The sequence below is a fragment of the Elephas maximus genome, chromosome 3, assembly GCF_024166365.1.
Source record: "Elephas maximus indicus isolate mEleMax1 chromosome 3, mEleMax1 primary haplotype, whole genome shotgun sequence".
NCBI classification, from domain to species: domain Eukaryota; kingdom Metazoa; phylum Chordata; class Mammalia; order Proboscidea; family Elephantidae; genus Elephas; species Elephas maximus.
In genome coordinates, this window is record NC_064821.1 from 58,407,383 (window position 1) to 58,422,268 (window position 14,886).

The 14,886-nt window shown below is 48.8% G+C and overlaps 1 protein-coding gene across 1 annotated transcript in view; it reads right to left on the reverse strand.

Annotated features, from left to right (window-relative positions):
• ALDH4A1 (aldehyde dehydrogenase 4 family member A1) overlaps positions 1–14,886 on the reverse strand; it is a 43,274-nt gene that overhangs the window by 23,431 nt on the left and 4,957 nt on the right. Inside the window, exons 2-3 of the mRNA XM_049878090.1 lie at positions 4,152–4,245; positions 3,386–3,478 (exon numbers count right to left, since the gene is read on the reverse strand). Coding sequence (XP_049734047.1) covers positions 3,386–3,478; positions 4,152–4,245 — 187 coding nt within the window. The remainder of the gene's footprint in view (positions 1–3,385; positions 3,479–4,151; positions 4,246–14,886) is intronic.

Genomic DNA, 14,886 nt, shown 5'->3' on the forward strand with positions numbered 1-14,886 from the left:
AGACCCTTCTGAACAGAACAGCTGAAGTTATCCTTTTGGCAGCTCTCTTCTAACTTTAAACAGGTTTCTAGCAAGTAATGGCATAAAGCAAGCTACCTTATTTACATACCCTGGCATAGATTTCACAACAGGTTGCACTGCAAAGCTAGAGTTGATCAATCACAACCCCTCCTCTGTGTGTGTGTGTGTGTGTGTGTGTGTGTGTGTGTGTGTGTGTGTGTGTGTGTACATATATGTTTTGTTTTGTTCGTAGCCAAGGTGGCTATTTGCTTTAAACTTTCCTGGGCTAAAATTATCATGGCCATGATAAGGAATAAAAGGAAGGGGTGAGTCCCCTGCCTGGGGTTGGGGCAGGCCCAAATACTCACCATCAGGCCACCCTGCGAGGAAGCGCCACAGTCATCTATTCAGCCAAGTATCCTGGGCAAGATCCCCAGCAATCGCAAGAGGAAGTCACTCCCACCCCCAGAACTGAGAGACTGTTGGGACACATGGGTAGGTGGCACTTCTTAACTGTCAACACAGACCAGCTGCCCTTCCTCCCCCCAGGCAGGCTGTGCTATATCTAGTAAAAGCCTGGCTGAAACGTGTAAGGAGATGCCTTCAGGACATGCAGACCAGCTATTTCTCTGGACCAGGGCTGCAAACACAGGCGCCTGCAAGCGACAGGGAGTGGTGGCGACTGAGGCCTGCTGGAGAGAGCCAGGTTGCTCCATTCGACATGTGGCAGCCTGCGGAAATGCCAGCCTCGAGTGGCCACACCTTCCTACTCCTAAGAGAAGCCAGACAATTTGGATTTTTTTAAACGTGAAATCTCCCGATTTTTAGGTTTTAGAAATATCAGGCAGGTCAAACAAAGCTTCAGACTATTAGTTTGCAAGCTCAGCTCCAGATGATGGGAAACCCATTCCGGGAGCAGAAGCTGGGACCCTGAAGGATAGACAACTCCTCAGCACCCCCAGGACCTGGGCTTTGATGATGTCCTTGGCATACACAAGGGGATGGTGCAGGAGAAACGGGCCATGAAACACCTGAGCATCAACTGTAAGGCTTGTGAGGATACTGCTTGCTGTATTACCATGCTCTCATGAGGCCCTCGGGAGAATTTTTCTCCCAGCCCACTGTCCGCAATGGTCAAGCTTCTACCAAGGAGGTGGACTTTATTTCAACAATACTCTAAATAGTGTACATGATGTATTCTCCTCTTCCCCTTGGCCACCAGGAGACTTATAGTCTGTGGCCACCTCCAGCAAGCACCTAGGACTTCAAGGTTCTCAGTTTGTCATCAGTCTCCTTCAGGCCCCATCCTCTGCAGGTCCCTCCCTTGCTCCCTCTTGTCCACGTCCTTCTCACCCACTTCAAAAGACTATCTTGCTGCCATGGATGCAAATAAATAAGTCCTTTTTGGAAGCATAAGTGAATTAATTTGAATCAAAATAAATGGGATTTGGTCTGGAGAACCTAATTTTCATCCCTGCTTTACTTCTTTCCAAGATTACAGCCATGGAAATCCTACGAGGCAGTTCTACTCTGTCCCATAGAGTCACTGTGAGTCAGAATTAACTCAGTGGCAATGGGTTCACATCTTTCCACCCCAAGCAGGTCATTTTACATCTCTGACCCTATTTCCTGATCTGCAGAATGGGCAGCCAACTCCCTCTTGTCCCACTCAAAGGGGCGTGGCAGGGAAGAAAGGAGGAGTTATGTGCACATGAGAGGGGGCCTTGCCCAAGGGCTTCCTGGGAGCCCCAGGGGAGCATCAATCCAGCAGGAAAGTTTCTACAGGGAGGGCCCTTGGACATGCCCTTGGCACTGACTTCAGAATGGGCTCATCATTAGACCAAAAAACCAAAGAAGCTACCATCAAGTAGATTCCTACTCATGGCGGCTCCATGTGTGTTAAAGTATAACAGCATTCCACAGGGTTTTCAATGGGCTGTGATCTTTCAGAAGTACATCACCAGGTTTCTTCCGAGGTACCTCTGGGTGAATCCAAACTGCCAACCTTCCAGTTAGTAGCCAAGGCTTAACCATGGTCCCCAGATAGAGACTCCAGTGACTTTCCTGTCTTTGGAAGTGTGGCACAGCCAATTGCTATTATATGGCCCTTCTAGCCATGGTCTTGTAATTCCCACAAAATGACTGGGTGAGACTATCCAAACAAGGTATGTGGAATTCTTGTCAGAACTAGACAGGCTGCTAATGTAAATAAGGTGCATGGAACCCTGGAGGGGATGGGACCATGCAACTAAGGTGCATGGAGCCCTTGTAGGGGATTAGGCAGTTCTGCCACCCAACTAGGCTGAAAAAGAGCCAGTCCCAGAGGTTGAGGGGAGACTTTACCAGCATCAAGAAGAGCCAAGACTGGAATGCATCCTTTGGATCCCGGGTCCCTGTGCTGAAAACTCCCAAGACCCAGGAGACAGAGAGCTAAACATTGGAGATGGTACAAGGCATGAGATGGTAAGAAGTGACAGCAAGTACAGCAGAGTCCAATGGCAGAGGAATGGCAGCTGCAGAACCAGGAAACCGGTGCAAGACAGCACAATGGGTTTCCCAGCTCACAGGGTGAGGCAGCTATGGCAGACTTGCCAACCCACAGAGTGAGAGAGCTGAGTGTCTTTGGACAGGAGGTTCGCTGGCAGGGTGGGGTGCCTTCAGGGGCACTGATCATTGGCACTAAAGAGTTGTAACACTTGCCCAGGCAGCGCAGAGGCTAGGCCCAGGCAAAGCCCAGAACCAGAGACAGGCCTGCTGGCACAGCTGAGAAGAGGCTGTCCTGATCAAAGAACTTACTGTTACTTCCAAGTTGAATTGAAACCTGTTACTTTACCAATAAACCCCATAATCGTACGGTCTGTGCGTTCTGTGTAGGCACTGCAATGAATTACTGAATTATCGAACCCAGTACAGAAGTAAAGAGTGCTGCAGGAAGGGCAGCTGGTGTCAGAATTCGTAAAAAAAAAAAAAGGGTTGCCGAGGAGAGGTCTGTCTGGCCTCCACTTCAAAGGAATCAGCTTTGGGCTGATGGCGATGCTGATTCTCTCTTCTCCCCTGAAGTTAGACGAGGTCTGACACTGCAGGATTATCTTTTATTCTGACATTCTGTCTTTCCTTCCTATGCTCAATGTGCCAAATTTTCTAAAAAGATGGCAAACTGGTGGCAACTGTTTTTAACTTCCCTCTTGCAGGGTGTGAGGTTGTCAACTTTGCAACGGTCCCCCAAGATTGCCTTTTGGAGTGTTACTGGTCCATGGAAATCAAATCTGAGAATGGATTATAAACCTCTGGAAGGCAGAGACCACAGGTTCTATGCTTGTTGTAAGGGAGAGAGACCCCAGCTTCAGGGGACAGAGGTCCAGCCCTGCCTGCCCACCAGACTTACCGACACCTGGTACCGTACATCCGAGGTCCACACCTCTTCATCCCCCACCACACACGGGATGGCTTCTGTCCAGCCCTTGAGGTCCTTCAAGGCCTGGGGAGAGAGGCAAGGGCGCTGATGGGGTTCCTCTCATTCCCCCAACCTAAAACCCTGATGCAGAGTCCAAAATGCAGGTGCCAGGCAGGACCACCAACGAGAAGGGGGCCAAGCCAGGTCTGTGACCAACGAGAGTGTCCCTTCCACTCGGGGCACCATAACTCAGCTCAGTCCACTGTCACCACCCAGTGTTGCCACGTCTTCCCATTAAGAAAACATAAAAAACGGCTTCTGAATTTTATGTGCAATGGCTTAAGTTTTAAGGTACTGGCAATTGAAGGTGATGGCTGTACCACATGACTGACGTAACTGATCTCACTGAATTCTGTGTGTGAAAAGTGCTGAGTTGGCAAATGTTGTGTTATCTATAGTTTCACAAAAAATAAAATTATCTACCAGCGATTAATTTGAAATGTTTTTAAGCTGAGAACATCTGTGGACTTGCAACCCTAACCTGGGCTGAGACGTCCCAAAGTGGTCCCAGGCTGCACCCTGCTGCTCCCAGCTCTCCTCTAACTCCAGGCTTCTTCCCGAAGGTGGGGAGCAGGGGCGGAAGGGGGTGATGGTGCAAGCCTGGAGCGGAGTTGGGGGCTGCCGGGGCTGTCTCCGCTCCATGACCTGTACCTGCCGGATGCCCTGTGGGTGTTCCCCCCACTCCCCGGCCCGTTACCTTCTGCAGTGCATCTCGCTCGGGGCTGCCCTGAGTGAACGCCAAGACAGGCTCATTGGCCACCTTCAGGGAGGAGATGTGCTGCCACCGCAGCCTGGGGCACAAGAGAAGGGAAAAGAGGCAGACAGGTCAGCACCAGCTGCCACCAGTGCCAGACCCCGGGCCTCTCTATCTCCAGAGGGGCCCCAAGGGTTGGCTCAGAAGCCTGAAATCCAAAAATCAAGGTTCCAGTCCTGCTATTGTGTGCCCTCGGGCATGTGGCTTGCCTTCTCTGAGCCTGTTTCTGCCTCTATTAAGTTAGAATAATCATACCAAGCTCACGGGGTTGTTTAAGGTTTAAATTCAGATACAAAACAACGTTTTAGGTGTTTTGCATGTATGGAGGATTATTCTCCCTTTACCCCAAAGAGACCACGTAGCTTCTTTCTCTCAGCTGAAAAGGCAGCACATTCCAGAGTGGAGTCCCATCAGAGTGTGAACCACTGACCTTCCCTCGGTACAAAGAGCCAAGAGCTCCAGGTGGGCAAGAATGTTCAAGACGTGGACCGTGATCTTGGAGGACTACCCTGAGCTCAGCTCATAGCTGCAGGGAGGGCCAGTTTGTGGGTTCAGTGTCTGATTCCAGGGCACTGAGTTTCAAGAATTCCTGGCTCCAGGAATGCTGTTCAATCTTGAGCCCCAGGACCTTGCTGATTAATAACCACTCACCACTCCCCTAACAGGTCCAGGGGTCAAGGATGGGTAACGGGAGTAAGAACTGGGTCATTGGGGTCAGTCATTCCCAAGTTGCAGCCCCAACTCTGCCACTTTCCAGCTGGGTCTTCCCCTCTGGCTGAAGTATCCTTATCTGTAAAGGAGGCCCTCGATGACAACCACGTCCATCTAATATACACGGGGCATATTCCAGTTAATGAAGTCTCTTATCTATCATATCGCTGATGGACCTGCCTATTAGTCCAATTACAAAAATAAAGTAAAAAAAAAAAATCCACTGCCATCAAGTCGATTCCAATTCATAGCAACCCTATAAGACACAGAAGAACTGCCCCATGGGGCTTCCAAGACAGTAATCTTTATAGGAGCAGACTGCCACATCATTCTCCCATGGAGTAGCTAGTGGATTCAAACTGTCAACCTTCTGTTTAGCAGCCAAGTGTTTAACCACTGTGCCACCAGGGCTAGGTCCTAAAAGAGAAATGACTAGTTCAAGGTCATATCATCAGGAGACATCTGGATTTCAGTCCAGAAAAACCCAAGTATCATCGCCCTCCAGCTAGAGATGACCAGGGATACACCAGGTCAACCAGTTGCTCATTACTGCAAGAGAGACGCTTACCATGGGGGAACAGCAGGGTGTCTTAGTAAGAGGGTGTCAGAAAGGTCCAAGTATAGGATTTGGACCCCATTGTTGTTGTTAGGAGTCATCAAGTCAATTTTTGACACATGGTGGCCCCAAGTGACAGAGCAGAACTGTCCTAAAAGGTTTTCTAGGCTGTAATCTTTACAGGAGCAGATTGCCAAGTCTTTTTCCCGAAGAACCACTGGGTGGGTTCAAACTGCCAACCATTCGGTTAGCAGCCAAGCACTTAATTAACCATTGCACCATCAGGGCTCCTTAACTGTGCCGCCACGGCTCCGTCTGGGTTTTAGTTGGTTGTTTTGAGGGAGAGTCTAAGGAAGGTGTGGGTTTGTTCTGGATTGCAGGCTGTTGGAAAGTGGGGGCAATTCCATGACTGGGTAAAAACATAGCAGTCACTCATTTAGCAAAGATGGGGATCTTGCTACTTTGCAAGTGGCACAGTGATCCTGTTTGTGTCTGTGCTTAGACAAAATTAGGAAGTGGGCTTGCTTTGTCTCACTTTATCCTGGGCGCAGAGTGACCTTGCCTGAGGCTGGTATTCTCTAAGGTGGTTTATGTCCAACAGCAGAACACAAGTGGTCTGGCTGTGGGTGTCAAATCAGGCCCCAACATCACGGGCCCCTCTTCTTTCTTTCTCACTGGGAAGGGATCTGGGGGTTCCAAGACCCAGCCTGGGAGGCCCAGAGGAAGACACAAAACCAGGGGCCATGGGGGCAGGTCCTTCGTTCCTTCTACAGGATTTATTGAGGACCTACTACAGTGACTTTGGAGTCCCTGGGTAGTAAACATGCCTACCTGCTAACCAAATGGTTGGCAGTTCCAACCCGCCCAGAGGCACCTCGAAAGAAAGGCCTAGTGATCTACTTCCAAAATATCTGCCATTGGAAACCACTGGAGCGCAGTTCTACTCTGACACACGCGGGGTCACTATAAGTTGGAACAGACTTGATGACAACTGGTACTGCAGTGACCAAGACAGCCAGACCTCCACCTGCCTGGGGCTGACCTCCAGTGGGAGGCACGGTAAAGAAAACATGACCATTACCAACAGTGATCACAAACATGAGTCAACAGGGGAAAAATCACTACTACCCTGTCTACTTTACCAGGGTGGCCAGGAGGGCCTCCAGGAGGGGACTCCTGAGTGGATGAGTCAAGACCTGAAGAAGGCAGAGGAGTGGCCTTGAAAAGAGCTGGGAACAGCGTTCTGGGCAGAGGCAACAGCAAGTACAACCGCCCTAAGTAGGAAGTATGGGTTAGAAGCAGAAAGGTGGGAGAAGCCTGTGTAGCTGAAGTGGAGGGAGGGGTGGGCAGGGGCCAGCTCCAGCAAGATCCACAAGGGCAGAGTGAGCACTGAAGACCTTCTCCCTCCTCTCCTTTCCCACCTTCATCCTGGACCAGTGGCTCTGCCCTAACCCAGGCTGCGTCCACCACACCCACATTCCTCTAGCTGCAGTTTCCCCTGCTTCACTCCAAGGGGAAAAATTTGGGTCTAGGACAGATCTGGGCTCAAATCCAGTTCTGCCACACACTAGCTGTGTGACCTTGGGCAAGTGACTTCCTTGAGCCTGTTTTCCTCCCATGTAAAATGATGATACCCACCTGATCGGGTTACTGTGAAGATTTAAGGAGGTAACCATGTAAAACTATAACCCACTGGCCTCAAATCGCCTCTGACTCCCAGTGACCTCACGTGTTACAGAGTAGAACTGCTCCACAGGGTTTTCTTGGCTGTAAGCTTTACAGAAGATCGCCAGGCCTTTCTTCCACAGCATTGCTGGGTGGGTTCATCTGCCTTTGGGTTAGTAGTTCAGTGCAAACTGTTTGGACCACCCAGGGACCTTTCTGCAAAGCTATATATATATGCTCAAGGGTCCCTAGGTGGCACAAAGGGTTTGCGCTTGACTACCAACCCAAAGGAGTCCTGTTGGTGCAGTGGTTAAAAGGTATGGTAAGCCAAGACTGCTAACCAAAAAGGTTGGCAGTTCAAATCTACCAGTCGCTCCTTGGAAATCCTATGGGGACAGCTCTACTCTGTCCTATAGGATCGCTATGAGTCAGAATCAACTCAATGGCAACAGGTTTGCTTTTGGATTTTACTAACCCAGGGATTGGTGGTTCAAACCTGTCCAGATGCACCATGGAAGTAAGGCCTGACAATTTGCTTCCATAAAGATCACAACCAAAAAGACGTTATGGAGTTCAGTTCTACACTGTAACCATTGCCATGAGTCGGAACTGGCTCTATTACAACAAGTTTTTATACACGTGGTCAATAAATTAAAATTTACACTGTCCCTTCCCAGGGTAGATTTTGCCTTGGGGAAGAATGGAGAGACCTGATGCACAGCCCCTCAAGAGTTAATGAACTCAGGCTGATGACTAAGTACAAAAACCTTCCCAGGAGATGGGGGGAGGGTGTAGAGGAGACTGAGAGCACCAACAGCCACAAGCTCCAACCCCCTCCCCCCCACTCCGCCCCAGAAGGGTGAGGGTGGTATTTCCCTCCCCTGGTAGTATCAAAGGTTCCTGATGGAATTTTGAGCAGAGTTGCTGAGTCAGCCCAGGAGCCACCTGGCTTTCAGCAGCCTCTACCTGGCCTGAGGGCAGTCATTGTCTCTGGGCCTCAGTAGCACCACACCCACCATCAATCAGTAAGTACGATATCGCCATCTCCTAGTTCAAGCCTCGAGTTGCAATGTTGAAGGATTCTACAGGGAAAATACTAAATAATGCAGGAAGCAACAAAAGATAGAAGGAATACACAGAGTCACTGTATCAAAAAGAGCTGGTCAACATTCAACCATTTCAGGAGGCAGCGTATGATCAAAAACCAGTGGTACATGTTGACACCTGTGCCACCCCATCCTGTGAGCGCCAGAGGCCTACTCTCCTTGTTCACTGTCTCTTCTCTCCTCTCTCTGTCCCACCTCTTCTAGAACTGGAAGGCGGGGAGGGAGAAAATTAGATCTGCTTCACACTTCAGCCTCACCCAGGTTTGGGACTTGGCTGTGTGTGTTAGGTGAGGTGGAGACGTAGAGAATCAGTGGGAAGTCCCTTTAGACCCAGCTTGTTGGGCCTCCCTCACCAGGGCAGGGCTCTCTACATTCCGGATTCCACCCTCATCTCCCAGTGACTTGTACATTGTTAGGTCGTTGTTTTGTTTTGTTTTTGTACGTGTCTACCTGTAAATTTTATTAAATTGGGTTCTCAAGCAGGTAAAAAAAAAAAAAAAAACAGTGGTACTGAAGGAAGAGGTCCAAGCTGCACTGAAAGTACTGCCAAAAACCAAGGCTCCAGGAATTGACGGAATACCAACTGAGATGTTCCAACGAATGGATGCAACGCTGGAAGTGCTTACTCATCTATGTCAAGGAATCTGGAAGACAGTTATCTGGCCAACCGACTGGAAAACAGATATCTGTACCCATTCCAAAGAAAAGTGATCCAACAAAATGTGGAAATTATCTAACAATATCATTAATACCACACACAAGTAAAATTGTGCTGAAGATCATTCAAAAGTGGTTGCAGCAGTGTATCACCAGCGACTACCAGGATTTCAAGCCAGATTCAGAAGAGGACGTGGAACAAGGGATATCATTGCTGATGTCAGATGGATCTTGGCTGAAAGCAGAGAATACCAGAAAACTGTATACCTGTGTTTTATTGATTATGCAAAGGCATTCGACTGTGTGGATCATAACAGATTATGGATAACACTGCAAAGAATGGGAATTCAGGACACTTAATGGTGCTCATGAGGAACCTGTTCACAGACCTCGTTCAAACAGAACAAGGGGATACTGTGTGGTTTAAAGTCAGAAAGGTGTGTCAGGGTTATATCCTTTCCTTATACTTATTCAACCTGTACGCTGAAAAAATAATCCAAGAAGCTGGGCTATATAAATAAGAATGCAGCATCAGGACTGGAGGAAGACTCAATAACAATCTGTGATATGCAGATGACACAACCTCGCTTGCTGAAAGTGAAGAGGACTTGAAGCACTTACTGAGGAAGATCAAAGACCACAGCCTTCAGTATGATTACACCTCAACATAAAGAAAACAAAAATCCTCACAAGTGGACCAATAAGCAACATTATGATAAACGGAAAAGACTGAAATTGTCAAGGACTTCATTTTACTTGGATCCACAATCAACGCCCATGAAAGCAGCAGTCAAGAAATCAAATAACATATTGCATTGGGCAAATCTGCTGCAAAAGACCTCTTTAAAGTGTTAAAAAGCAAAGATGTCACTTTAAGGATTAAGGTGTGCCTGACCCATGCCATGATGTTTTCAATCACCTCATATGCATGTGAAAGCTAAACAGTGAATAAGAAGACTGAAGAAGAATTGATACCTTTGAATTACGGTGTGGGTGAAGAATATTGAATACACCATAGACTGCCAGAAGAATGAACAAATCTGTCTTGAAGAGGTACAGCCAGAATGCCCATTAGAAAGCAAGGATGGAGAGACTTAGTTTTACCTACTTTGGACATGTTATCAGGAAGAACCAGTCCCTGGAAAAGGACATCATACTTGGAAGAGTAGAGTGTCAGCGAAAAAGAGGAAGGCCCTCAATGAGATGGATTGACACAGTGACTACAACAATGGGCTCAAGCATAACAGTGACTGTGATGATGGCGCAGAATTGGGCAGTATTTCGTTCTTTTTTATATAGGGTCACTATGAATCGGAATTGACTCAACAGCATCTAACAACATCTCCTAGTTAGCCAGGAACAGAAAGGTGACACGGAAAGACAGCAGAGTGGGGACTCGTTAAATACCTGGGCCCATCACACCCTTCTCTGGACCTTGTTACTGGTGGCATGGGAGAAGCACGAGATTTGAAGCAGACAACTCCAAGACCAAAACCCACACTTGCTCCATGACCTCAGCAAATTATTCTATACTCTCCAAGCCTCTGTTTCCTCACCTGACAAAACGGGAATAATACTCTATGCCTCCCAGTACCATGGTGAGGACTGGAGGAAAGAGACAGAAAAGCACCCACCCTTCCTCAGTCCCTGTCCCCCCACTCTAGGGCTTTCCTAAGAAAACTATAAAGGTCTCTAAGAATGTCACTCCATCTCTGGAAGGCATTTTCTCACCAGGCCAGGCTTTCAAAGGCAAAGTGGTTTCCACAGCTCCTCAAGGATCACATTCTCTGGGCTGGTCGAGGTACTCAACAAATACTGAAGTAATAAACTTAGCACCACATCCCGTCCATGGCAGAAGGTTAAAATGTAGCTGCTACCAGCTCTCATTTCCCTCTTCCCTCCCAGGCAATGTCAGAAACAGAAATCCCACAGGCCTCCCTCCACCTTCGCCAGGGAGAGGCCCACCATTAAGGCAAAGCCTCAGGCAACATCCTATCAGAATCCTGTCTCCTTTGCTTGGCGTTCTCCCCCACAGCTTTGAAGTTACCCGTAAACCCCACTGCACCTGCCTAGTGTGATCAAGAATGTTACTGATGTAACTTGTATGAACTCCCTACTTGTAAACCCTTAAATGTAACTTTTCCCCTTGCCCTAGGGAGCTGTCTCTGCGGCTGCAGCTCCAACTGACTCTTCCTTGCACAACGAAATAAAGGTGCTTTTCTGCCTTCCCACCTCAGTCTCTTGTTCATTGGCCAATACGAGTCATGCAGAGCAAGAACCTGGGGTTTCCACCCAGTAACACTGACCTCAGAGTCACTCACCCCCACGGCTTTCTCTACTTCTGGAAAGCCTCCAGGCCCTGAGGTGTCAGTCTGTCGAGCGTGGCTTGAAAAACAGAGACTAGTTCAAAGATCAGTCTGAACTGTTAGAGAAAGTCAACTGCAGCCAAAAGTAATTGGGGGACTCCAGTCAAACTTTTTTTTTTTTTTGCTGATGGGCCGTTTTAGATTGCATGAATTTGAGGGCCCTCCCCTTGGCTCAGGTGAAGGTGGAGATCAATCACGCAAGGACTCACGCCTCTCTGAGGATTTGAGGGCCTTCGGGGCAGGCTGCATTCAGTTAAAAACAGCACACAATTATTCCATGCCAGGTAAGGAGGCCGACCAATCAGATAAGGTCTTTGCCCAAGAAACATCAACAACAGCTCACTGGTTTAATCACATCTCCTGAACACCTACGAGGTACCTGGTACTGGGATACAGGGATGACTCCAACCCCACCTTTTTTAGAGTAGCCCCCAGTCCTTCTACCTCAAAAAGGGGGCACAGGGCAGAGTCTGAATGTGACTCAGTTCCCCTAACAATCTGAGGTAATATCCCCTGCCCACCTGGGGGGCTCACAGCCCTGAGACCTCAAGCAGCCCCTCTACCCGTCTGCAGGTACCAGGATCTGAGCAAAAAAGGCCTCAACACCAAAACTTATGCACCGGACCAGGGTGTCTGGGTGGGACGGCACCAGGGGCCAGTCAAGGCAGCCCCTGAAATTTATAGACTGGAAAATATAGGGCAGCGGGGCTCCCAGGTTCGGCGGTAGATGGGGGTCCTCCTTACCCCCACACCCTAGCCTCCACCTGGTCCAAGGTACCATCAGCTCTACCTGCTCCATGCCTGTCTCCAAGCCCCTCCACACCGGCCAAACTTACATTATTAACATGACAATTTGATCTTCACACACATACACATAGCTCAGCTCTACTCAGTGGCTTCCCATTTCTTCTAAAATAAAAAAAATCTGAATACTTTCCCTTCCTGTCCTCCTCCTCTGTCCCTTTGCTACAATCCAGCCACTGTGCTCTTTTTTGTGGTCCCCTCTACTTGGTACAAGGAGCCCTGATGGTGCAACTGTTAAGAGCTTGGCTGCGAACGGAAAGGTTGGCGGTTTGAACCCACCAAGTGGCTCTGCGCAAGAAAACCATGACAATCTGCATGCGTAAAGATTACAGGCAAAAAAAACCCCTACGGGACAGTTCTATTCTGTAACACATGGATGAGGTTGCCATGAGTTGCAATTGACTTTACGACACCCCACAACTATTTGTAAGATCTTCCCCCCATCACATAGCCTGAATGGGGTCCCTGTCAGATCATCTGATGGTCCCACACTTTCCTTCATTACGGAGCTCTGGTGATCATGTCCCCTACCAGGTCACCGCTCTAGGCAGGTAGGCCTCATTCATTTTGTCCACCACTGGCTACCCTGCCAGGCACACGGCCGACACCTGACAGATCCCTTTTAAAATAATGAATGAACACGTGGCGTGGCATCAGAGCTGACGCCAGACCCTCAGGACTGGACTCTGGGCCAGCACTTTTCTGCTAATGTCTTGGTCTGTACACCAGTCCCTTGGGTTACCTGGTGGCTAAAGTAGGGGTGGCAGAGGTCAAGAAGAGAAATAGAAAGGAAAGAAGCCTTGCCTCATTCAGCCTCAGCTTTTCTAGCTGTTATCTGGGGCCTGATAAGGCAAATCTGTCTTATCTCTGAGATAAGTGGACGTAAGCAGAGAGAAAGTACCTGGCCCCGGGCAGGTCCAGGAGGGAGGAGCCTGGGCCCAGGATGAGCTGCTTCCACCTTGCAGCCCAGCAAAAACATCCAGGAACATTTATTGAGCACTGACACCTGCCAGGCACTATGGTAAGTGAGCTACCCGGAGGACTGCACTGACTCCGCCCTACAAAGGTCTAAGGGGACAACTATCATTACCTCCACTTCACAAATGAGGAAACTGAGGTTCAGAGAGATTACCTGGCTCACTCATGGTCACAGTTTGTAAGCAAGATAGCAGGATTTGAACCCAGGTCTTCCTCACTCTGGAGTCATTCAGTGTGGCAGAAGTGCCTGCAGCATCTGACCCATGGTCCTCACCACCACCCTAGACAGTAGCTGGGGCTGATGGGGCTGTCTTATCTCCCTCATGTCCAGCAGTTACTGTCAGCTGCCACTGAGTCGTCCTCACTCATGGTGACCCCACGCACAACAGAATAAAACACTACACCCAGTCCTGCACCATCCCCGTGACCTGTCGCAGATCAGACCATTGTGATCCACAGGGTTTTCGTTGGCTGATTTACAGAAGTTGATCGCCAGGCCTTTCTTCCTAGTCTGTCCTAGTCTGGAAGATCCGCTGAAGCCTGTTCAGCACCATAGCAATACACAAAGCTTCACTGACAGACAGGTGGTGGCTGCACATGAGATGCACTGGCTGAGACTCGAACCTAGGTCTCCTGCATGGAAGGTAAGAATCCTACCATTGAACCACTGTTTTTTTTTTTTTTAGAACCTCCTTATTTCCCACCTGAGGACAGAGGCTGACCAGAGACAGGCAGTGACTTGCCCAAGGTCACATGGCTGTCCACCAACAATGCCAGGCTCATTCAGGGCTCTTCCTACTCCATGGCATTGCCCCTGCCAGGAAAGGTCTGCAAGGGAGTAAGGGGCCCCCAACAAAGAGCAGGTGTCTCTGCCACACCATGGGATTAGCAGGGTCAACCCCAAAATTTTTGCATTTGAGATAATTAACTGGAATAAATAAACCCAGGACACCCAAGTTCCACACCTTCCACCCTGCTACCCTACTCTTGCTGCTGGGATTCTCTTGTCTTGATATTCATGTTCAAGGACAACCACTCAGGGCAGCTCACTGACAGGGATCATAACAACAAAAGCACCAACACTCAGTCTTCCAGATGCCGGGTACTGTTCAAAGTGTTTTCTGTGTATGAACTCATTTAACGCTCAAGACAACCCTATGAAGTTTTTACTATTATTATTTTCCAGATAGGAACAAAGCACAGAAAGGATGAGTAACCTGCCCCAGGCTACAGAGCTGCTAAGAGGTGGAAAAAAAACAAAACCAAACGCTTTGCCATCCAGTTGATGATGACTCATGGTGACCCCACATGTGTAAACTGTGCTCCACAGGGTTTTTAAGGCTGTGACCTTTTGGAAGCAGATCGCCAGGCCTTTCTTCCATGGTACCTCTGGGTGGATTCAAACTGCCAACCTTTCATCTAGCAGTCAGTAGTTGAGTGCTTAACTATTTGCACCACCCAGGGGACTCCAGGATCCAATCCAGCTGGTCTGGGACCAGCCTATGTTCTGTGTTCTGGGAGGAATCCAGGCCATTAAGCAGCTACTATGTTCTAAGCAAGGTGCTGGGCAAAGGAAGCAGCCTCCCAGTGGGGGAAGCAGACTTTGAAATCACAGCCCTCTGACAAGCCAAGAGAGCTGGGGCAGCATGCTCATGGTGTGTGCCTGCACCAACCGCTGCCTGAGCGGGATTTTAACAACTTTAGAAATAAGTATTACAGTAACTGTAGATTCTAATTATTATTCATCCACTTACATATTGACAGCACACACACTAGGTACCAGGCACCCGACAAGCAGCTTGTCACACTGTCTGTAATCCTTGCAACCATCTGCT